The 10,218-nt window shown below is 35.9% G+C and overlaps 1 protein-coding gene across 2 annotated transcripts in view; it reads right to left on the bottom strand.

The window, feature by feature from the left end:
* The window catches only part of LOC104542061 (anoctamin-3-like), an 83,605-nt gene that overhangs the window by 19,279 nt on the left and 54,108 nt on the right, over nucleotides 1-10,218 (bottom strand). For both annotated transcript variants that reach the window (XM_010186264.1, XM_010186265.1), the window contains one exon: nucleotides 9,425-9,485. In XM_010186264.1, coding sequence (XP_010184566.1) covers nucleotides 9,425-9,485 — 61 coding nt within the window. The remainder of the gene's footprint in view (nucleotides 1-9,424; nucleotides 9,486-10,218) is intronic.

Here is a 10,218-nt window from a genome sequence, read left to right as displayed (position 1 = left end):
ATTTATTATTATTTATTATTTATTATTATGGTGATTAATTATAGAATGAAATTCATATTTGTATACTTCTTTATAATTCACTAAAAACAATCAATAATCTAATATTCATTACTCATTAAATTTAGAAGCATCTCATCCTTGGAGAGCAATCTGAATTTTAGAGCAAAGAGTCACAGGAACAAAAATCCAATAAGCTTCCTGGACCATCATATGCTATTATTTCTTTCTGAATTCTAGAAGACAAATTCTCTCTATCTTGCTTTGTATTTGTTCTGTCTATTTTTGGATCAGTGATGTAAAGGTGATAATAATCTGCTTTATGAGGCTTAAAAAGCACAGTAAGTGTGAAAGGTCTGCAAATACAAACATGCTAGTCCAGATCACAAGAAACAAAGTGGTTCCATTAATAATTTGCTCATCATGTCATCATTTACTACACAAGTGACTTTCTAATCACTACTGTAAGGTAGGGAAACAGTGTAAGGTTCAGTTTATTGACATGTAAAAGAATGTCCTTTGAATTTATAGTTCTGAAGACTGTATAGGTTGAAATTATTATTTTCTTGACAGTTGCGGAGGTTTTGCAGACATTATGCCTATCACTGGCAGGTGCTGGGTATGTTCAGGAAATACATGTTGCAATTACTTTATCATGACAAAAATCTATTTTAAAATACTTAATATACCACTGGATATACATTTATATGAAAATCACCACAGAAGAATTTATTGGGACTTTTTTTTTCTGTGTTGCAGATACATGCAGCACAAACCTGAGCAGTTTAAGGGAAAACAGAAAGCCAGATGCAATATCAATGCAACCTTCATGGTGAAGTCCATAGACTCAGGGGAGGTTGATTTTAATGGGATCAGGGTTTCATCAAGAGTGTAGGTGTGCAGGCGTACATGTACACTAGTAGCTTCATATTGAATACTTTCTGCCCTAAAGCAACTTTAACATTTATTAATGACAAAATGGCAAGGATTTTTGTAGCCTTTTTTTCAATTTACTTCAATTAAAATAGCGAAATTTGTACAACATAGAACCACAGCCTCAACGTGGCTTTACCTACATCAGCATTTTAATCCAGATCAAATGTGTGCTTTTAAAGTCTCCTGATCATCCTCACTTGTTGCCCTCTGGCTTACACCACCGGGCACTCGTGTCAGTAAGCAAAGCGATGTGCTCCAGGAGAACTGTAACACAGGTCAGCTCTTAAAGGGTGCTCACTCAAAGGGAAGAAGTTGTGGCAAATTCAGAATAAATCCCTCCAGAAATGTCAGAAGAGTGCATATCAAGTCCTCAGCACCTCTACAGATCTCTTGCAAGTGGGCTACACATTGTCTAGCATTGATGTAATCAGTGCATACCCAGGTTCACACTGTAGGGCCACTTTATGGGAAACTGCATTCACATCTTGGTAAATTCCTCGAATAAGGGCCACTACATACATAAAGCCAGACACTGAAGAAGAAATTCTGTCCTTCCCCTTTTCGGGGTTGGCATTTTTTTGTCCACCCAGCTGTTACAGGTCTCAGATGAAATTTGACTCTAGCAGCACAAAAACAAATGCAGAGTGCAAAATCCATTGAAGAAACATGGTGGTGACTAACCTATGTAAAAACCTCATTTTTTGTGCTAAAAAAGGTAGAGCTAATCTAGGTAACTGAACTGCAGCCAAAACCCATATCGATGTCGTTTCTACTCACTTCAGGCTATACCTGCTACATTGATTTCCACTGAGCTGGTACTGAGTAATGTGAATACCAGTGAATCAAAAAGCGAGAATTTTTGTTTTCATTAATAATCTGTTCATAGCTTCCGTAAACACCTACTTGTCCAGCTTATTTAAGGTTTGGGCTCTTGTGCAAGTTTGGCTAGTCTATAGCACTGCTGTTTTACTGCAATAGCACTATTTGCATATTAAGTTCTAAAGGCATCAGGTATCTTTGAAGAACTTACAATGTTCATACAGTTTAGAAAAACACTGATGTTGCACTAGAAAAAGAAGAGTAAATTATTACACACAAATGGATTTCCAGGAAGCAGTTCATCATAGCCTCAGAACTACAGTACACAACTTTCAAAGCAAGGAAGTTTCTTCTCTATAGTCACCCGTGAAGATTACACAAGTAAGCCAGTTGGAAAAAAGGACAAAGAATTTGTTCAGCAAGGATATTGATTCCTTTTGTAAAATTCTTTGTGAATTAAAACTACAGATAAAATGAGAGTAATTTCCTTATGTAGTATAGTTACAGTGACAGGAGAATGAGCAATATGATCAAATTCACTTTGTTCACTAATATGACTATTAATACAAGGAAAGAAAGACCATGCCACTGAATTAAAACAATAATAATATTAAAATAAAAGCATGTGCTTGAAAACTTTGTAAAATACACCATGCTTTTTTCTTTGCTGTTTTGCAGGTATTAACACTAACAAATCAAACTCTAATATTCAGATTGCACAGAATTTTCTAATCATCTGAATTAGATGACATAGACATAATTGGAGCTGATAATTGAACTCCAAAGGGGTTGTCTTTGGCTTGTGTATTTGGGGTCAAAGTGGTTATCTTGAGCTTGACTGATACACAAGCAGAATATTTATCTTTTATTTTTCTGGTAAATAAGTTACAGATGTTTTCCAAACATATGTCCTTCCCACCACATGACTAATCTTAATTTAGGAAATAAGCAGTGTGGAGAAATGGAACATATGTTAAAAAGCAGATTATAAATACACATGAATTTCAAGTAATGGTACCACCTTCTAACCACTATGACAGAAATAGTTACTTTTTCCAGGTGTATACCTCCTTTCTTCAGATGGTAAAGTACCCATGTACATGGACACTTAATTAATTAATGATGCTGAAGATGTAACTTCTTGCACTTTTTATTGTGCTGTCACATGATGGGTTATGTGTGGCAGTTAAAAACTGCATGACCTCAACTTGTCTTATACGTATCAAAAACAAACAATACCTGACAAAACACCATGGATATACTGAATAGCATACCTGCTACAATAATTTGACTTTAAGATGAGTTTCTCTCATCTTTCTCAATCTAAGATTTGAAAAATTAATGCATAATATACAGCTTTCGGATTCCTACAGGAAAATAAGTTTCCACACAAATACAGCATCATCCGTAACTCCCAGACTGATTTAGTTTTCAGTTTCCTTCTGGCAGCATTCATATGACACTCATTGCTCAGGGTCACAAAACATTATCCATCAACTTTCAGGACTAATCGTTACAATTATATTTCTTTGCAATGGAGCACAACTCTTTAACATGCTCTTGGAGTTGCTGCCTGCCCAGAAAACACTGCCTCAAGCATGCCATCCAAGTACGTCTCATTCTCATTACCTCGTTCTATAGCAAAGTGGTTTTGAATTATTCCCCTCTGAGTATGAGGTCTGTTTTGAGAAACATGGAATATTCTTGTGCAAGAATCTTTTGCTGATCATCAGTATTGTATTGGGTCATTCTTTAAGTCATTAACACTCAGGAATGTAAAGTTTTCAGCATCAACACGTGGTAAACGACTGAGACTTCTGTATAATAACGCTATTTTTTTTACCAGGTTGTTTGTGTCTTAACTGAGTAGCTTTGTTTTGCAAAACAAAATAATAGACAAAAGTGAATTCCTTGCAGGTTCTGTATATAACAAAACAAACTTTGAAGTCAACACCATGCAACTCTCCTGTGGAATGATTTTCATTTTTCTTCTTATAAGTCTGCAATGGAACAAAAGCAATACCAACGGCACCAAAGGAAATGAAACAAATAATGAAACTAGCTCAATTAGAGATACAAATCAGTCTACAGTGCAACCAATTCCACAAAGAACCACTCTGTCTACGCCTACTGCCATAAATCCTTCTACGGTCATTCATGCTGCACCAGCAACTGCCAATGCCAAGGAAAATGTCACGAGAAGAGCAGAGATGAACAGTTGGCCAAACAGCACAACCCTGAGGCTCACCGATGGCACCACTTTATCTTCAAATGTCACTATGGCATCAAATGATGGAATAAATAACTCTGCCACAAACTCCAACACAATACCAGTGCCTGTAGTGACATTTACAACAATGAGTGACTTTTCTGGAGGGACCGAAAGTGCTGCAGCTACTTCTACTTCCACAGAGCCATCAAGTAACTCCACGGTCACCTACAGTACCCCTTTGGCAGCAGCACTCCCCAGTGACAATTCTTCAGTCAACTCCACTGCATTGCTCTCCACCGGTACCACTCTGACATCACCCATGGCGATGCAGGACAGTCCTACACCAAACTCCAACCCCGTTCAGCAGACAACAGAGCAGAATCACAATTTCAGCAACCCTTCTACTGCATCACCAGATTCAAAAGACGGCAATGAAGGTGAATATGTAACTGAAGTCCAACTGGTTTAATAAAATCATAATGGTAGAATAAAACCTTTTTTTCATTGAACAAGAGGTTTATAAGATGTGTGAATTAATAGGTGACCAGCTACAGACTAAAGCTAAAACTCACTCAATATAAAAAATATTGTTTTAAAATTCTTTGCCATTTACTTGTTTGTTTAACACTTCCAGGAGTGAGTGAACCTAATGACAGGTACTGCCTACTCACACTGGAATGGACCTTCAAAGTAGATGTGTAGAAATAACATTTCTACTTGTAACACACAAACTTATTTAAGTTCAGAAACTTCTGTGACCAAAGATAACTTTTTATAAATACTTCCAAAGGAATTACTCATTGTGCATTTAATTATCAAGTTGAGTACGTGTGGGAAAACAATGGAGCATAAAACTGTCATGGCACTTTTCTATCCTGCTGCTCTGAATCAGGTCTTCAGGAAAAGAAAAGGAAAGATTAGGAGACAGTAATTTTTTACCATTAATTAGCTTTCAAGCTTTTAACAAGTCTAAAAGGCTTATCCATCATAACCAGTAGAGTACAGTTTGTACTAAGAACTGAAGGAGCATCAGACTTTCAAGTTTCCCATCACAGTTCTAATAATTACGATGTACCCGATTTTTAGCTAACATGACTGAAAAGGAAAGGGGGTGGGAGAAAAAGTTCAGTTCAAAGAAAAACAGAATACATTCAAAAAATCGTTTACAAAATCTGAGGAAAATCTTGGAAGAATGCAGGTATTCTGCTAACTGAACAGATGCAGAAAGCATTACTGGATGTTTTACCTTGCATACTCAAAAATTGGTACTCTAAAACTTAATCACTTGAAATTCAGGGGCTGAAATTTTAACTGCTCTTTTAATCACTTAAAAATACTTGCATTCAAAGAGTGATCACTGCTTATTTCTTTAAATAAAAGCACGGTGATTTATTCTGTAATTAAACCTGGAATCTTTTTAATTGACTAAAAACTCATTTAGCCTTCTTTTTTAAAGAACTCCAGTTATTCCCTTGAAAGTAATGTGAATGGAGATATCTATTTGCTTATACAAAGGCAGAGTTTCTGCAGACAGGCTGATTTAGTCACAGTATGCAAAGTGTTTCAGATCCTTGGTGAAATGTCTCACTCCACACAGCCCTCGACTGCTATAAAGCGAGACTGAAGTATCTGATTTTACAGATTTATTATTCTCATTCAGCTGTCTCTTCTTTCTCTCTTTCTCTCTCTCAGACAAAACCAACAAAGGAGGAGTAATAGTTGGTGTTATTGTAGGAGCCATTTTGGGATCTATATTAATTGGTCTGATTGGATACTTTATATCTGCTAAGAAAAGGTCTGAGTTATTTTCCCACAGACGGCTTTATGATGATACAAGGAATGACCCAGGTAAGGAATAGCACAAGTGTGTTGCATAAGAGCTTTTTTTACTTTTCCATAGAGCTGCTTAAATAGTCTGGTCTTATTGAATTATTAGAATCATAGAATGGTTTGGATTAGGAATATCATTAATTCCCATCAAACTAGTTTTCAACTGACAGTACTTTATTATTTTTAAATTTCAGCTTAACCAATACTCAACTTAACTCCACATCTCCTCCTTACAAGTTTTTTTTTTAACCTCTGAAATAGCAGGAAATATTGTATCTAGTACAGGAAACCTCTTCAAAGAATTGCAGGCGAGTTCAAAACTATAGCTCAAAAGCTCTCCCAAACTTTGATTAACTGAAAAAGGTTAGACTACTTATTTATCCAAATTCAATTACAGAATGAGGGGATGAAGCTATAGCTGTTTTAAGAAGTAAAAACATTTTTAAGAGGTTTAAGAGGAGGATTGCTTTTGTCTTCTCCATGAATATGTATAAACTTGTATTAAAGTGTAATCACACAGTTGTCAAACATTTGTATCATGTTCCTGGACTTTATTTTCAAATGTTTAAACAAACACTGAGAGGCTAAACACACTTTTTTTTCTCATATAAAATCAAATAAAAATGAAACTCTGGCAATACGCCCTTTCTGGCTTAAATGCAAGAGCTGAAAGCTGCCAGAACATCAGATTAGGAACTAGCTTTGAAAGTCGACCACCCATGTAGTGCTGAACACGCGTTACTGGGAGGACACATCTTATCTTCAGGAGATTGCAAATCAGGGCCTTCATCTTTTGCTCCCTGACACGCATGAAGGGGCTTAACTGGATTTAGCTGCTGTTGAACTAAACCATGAGGTATCCAGTGTATGATGATAAGAATCTTTCAAGCAATATATAAAAAACAATTACTTTATCCTTTCAGTTCTCCACTTGGACAACTCACTTGGACCATATGATACAAGTTTTGGATGTGCATCAGATGACAAAACCAGCACAGCAGACAAGGGAGAGCAAGACAACGTAGGGAGCCCATCTGAGGGCATTCCAATGGATGACATGATGCCATCCTACACTTCACCATAATGTTTGCTTCAGATTATATTCTCACCTGTTGTCTACATGTTTTCAGTTTTTTTCCAAACAACCTGGCAGCTGTTACCGTGCAAACAATGGTGTGGAAAGCAAGGGGAAAATCATAAGATACACTGCTATGCAACAGGGCCCAGTAGCAGAGCATCACTCTTCTACTTTGGAATTAAATGATCAACCTAAGATTCTTCTGGAAGAATACTATACTTGCTTTCTTAGAAATAATGTAGACAAATAGCACTCAGGTAAAATTCTGCCTTGTGTAACTTCGGTAATGAATACAGACATTGTAACAGCATAATTTTATTATGATTGCAATGATATTTTAGCATTGATTAAAAAAAAATCCCAAATTTAACTACCTTGAGGCAAAACTATTCTCTCTAAATACAATTTCTAGCTGATAAATGACTCGGAGCATTATTTTCTCCACTTTACATTTGTACCTTCCTCAATGAATACAAGAAAAAGAATAACATTTACTTGGATTACTCAAAGGTTGAAGTTTGCTGGGGAGAATGCAACTACTAATTAACATGGACTACATTTAACTATGATGACAGTTAAAATCAGTATCAAAGGAAAAAAAGAGGCTTCTACTCCTGTGAAACTGAGCTGCTGTTCACATTGCAGGCTAGATCTGTAGAAATTCTGTAAAAAGTTTTTGGTACAAGTTAGAAGAAATACTTATTTTAACATAAAATGAAAAGAATAATCTCTGCCATGTACGTAGATATCCTAAAAAGCATGGTCTGGTTTTGTCCAGCTAGAGGGTAAAATTATGGCAGTACAATGAAAAGAACTGCATAGTTTATCTGTTCGCAAATACCAGACATGTCTGAATAGAAAGAAAGAACGTGAAAAAGACATAGCTGTAATGGCATATAATAAACAAAATACAGAGCAGAGGAAATAACTACTCATATGGGATATGTGCTTGTAACTACGACTGCTAAAATGCTTTATTTAATATGGAGTCTGTAGATCATGTCGAAAGAGTTATCTCACTCTGCCACTCCTACAGCAGTCAGTCATGAACTCAGCACACTTTCCATCAAAACCAGAATCCCTTTTCTAACATTGTATCCAGCATGTTGTATAGCAGACTGAAATGTATCAGTCGACAGTATCACTCCGGTGCTTAAAATTTAGAAAAATGTAACGTTCAGCTTTCACCTTTCTTACCACTTATGATGCCATCTTTCCTGATAATGGTAAAGCAGTATCATGTATGCAAAATTCCTCCTTATACTTGAACCTTGGTCTCAGCTGAAAATGAAAAGAGCTCTCTCTCCAAGGAGAACTCAAATATAGAGAGGAAGACATGCTAGAAGTTCCAATACTCTGTATACTGATAACCATATAACTAAGTGCAATGTATTTTAGGAATTTATGAAACTAATTGTTAGTAATTGCAAGGCTATAACAGCAAGATTAGAAGTCAATGAAGAAATATCACTGAGGCAAACAAAGTATTGCTTTCAGCTATATTTATATTGTGTTAATTTTAAATGATCTAATTATGATTTTTGTATGTAGGTACATGTGCTTATGTTGTCTATGTACCTCTGATGTTTTTCTGTTGGTTTTGTATTGTTTTATCTTTTTAACAGGTCAGCCTACAAAACTTTTGACTTTTGTTCGTCTTTCACTTTAAGTTAGAATCATTAATGCTTATTCATACATATTACGTAAATAAAGCTGTTGTGTGCCCTTTGACTCTTTAAAATTGTAAAACTCTGGCCTGAATTCAGACAGCTGTACATACGTGAACTGGTGCTGTTTTCTCAGGGTTTACATAGACAAACATTTACGCTGGTAAAATTCATTATCTGTTGTTCTAATACCAGTCTTCCCTACTTTCGAACAGCAAAATACTATTAGCTTCAGTGAAAGTTAATTCCATCAGGCATTTCATGCTGGAACCGTTACATCTGTCTCGTATGGCATTACTATAACGACCTTCCAAGAGGGGGAAGACTGTTCTAGATACCTCCTGTTCAACAGTGGCCTCTGGATATCACCCTGCTTGGCTTTGTGCCCCATGACATCATGTGTGGGATGTCAGAGTAAACATAATGAGACATTCAGACTGAGAACTTGAATATAAATAGTTAAATTGCTGTAAGCACTTAACATCAAATATTTCCTATACTTCCCTCTAATTAGCTCCCAGAAAAACATTCTCATTTATCCTACAAGAATTCTCTACAAGACACGATTTTTATATTGTCTCCAGACCAGTAAATTAACTTACATGTTGACTTCTAAAAAGACTTCTGCCTGCATGATATAAAACTCAAGCTTAAAGACATTTAAGACACTAAAGACAGTCATTACATTAACAATAAAAAGCATTCTTTTCACTCACTACTAGCACAGAAATTAAGGCTGATGAAAACAGGAGAAAAAAAGGTTTGTGGGACAAAATCATAATCCTTCTTTAAATTTTATCAAAAGCTATAATCTCCCTTTACTCAGTAATCATATAAAAGGGTCAGATGAACCAAAAGTACAAAACAAATAAAAAATGTACTTACCCCAAATTGCCATGAAAATAGCAAAGAAGACAGTCCCTCCGTTATCGAACAAATGCGTAACCTGAAGACAAAACAAATACATCATGAACAAATAATATTACCACCTTATCTTTTGCCCCAGAGAATTCCAGAGGACAGAACTGATGGCAGAAACTAAAAGCTAAGCGTTCTAATAGGAAGTCCTACTCGCATGTTTCTTCTCCCAAGGTTTGTCCCATTCTGTCTTTCAGTAGAACCTGAACTCTGGTTTTGCAGACTGTCACTTCATGTACCTCCAGTCTATTTGTTTCACAGACACTAAGAGCTGCTCTGTCCGTGTCCAGGCAGGCTAAAAATTCCTCCAGAGTTCTCATATACTGGGTCACATTTAACCTCAACATTTTGTATTTTAAGGCTTTTATAAGCTTAAATTTAAATTCTGTCTTCTCACCGATCCTGTGTATATTACTTAGTTAATGTCTCTTTTGATACCATTTTCTTCTCCTCCCAAGCTATTTTGCAATTCTTCTGCAGGTAAGAGTATTATATTTTCCCTTTTATCCAGATGTCTCAGCCTGTCAAATTGCTGACATATTCTCCTTCTTAAGAGGCTGGTGTCCCTAAACTCCCATAAATATTAAATAAATTCTAAATACTACCCCCCTCAAAACATAATTCTAAAATGTACACTTCATTTCTCCTCATGAATGCTCTCCTTTTTGTTGGATTTATCCCTTATCTAATTCTTTGTTATAAGATCTTTTGGACGTAACAGATATTCTGCTGCAAAGTCCAAGGCTTTCCAATAGAAAATA

This window comes from Mesitornis unicolor, unplaced genomic scaffold (genome assembly GCF_000695765.1).
Source record: "Mesitornis unicolor isolate BGI_N332 unplaced genomic scaffold, ASM69576v1 scaffold2366, whole genome shotgun sequence".
NCBI classification, from domain to species: Eukaryota; Metazoa; Chordata; class Aves; order Mesitornithiformes; family Mesitornithidae; genus Mesitornis; species Mesitornis unicolor.
The sequence above is the reverse complement of the archived record's forward strand: the minus strand, read 5'-3'. Positions and strand labels throughout refer to the sequence as shown.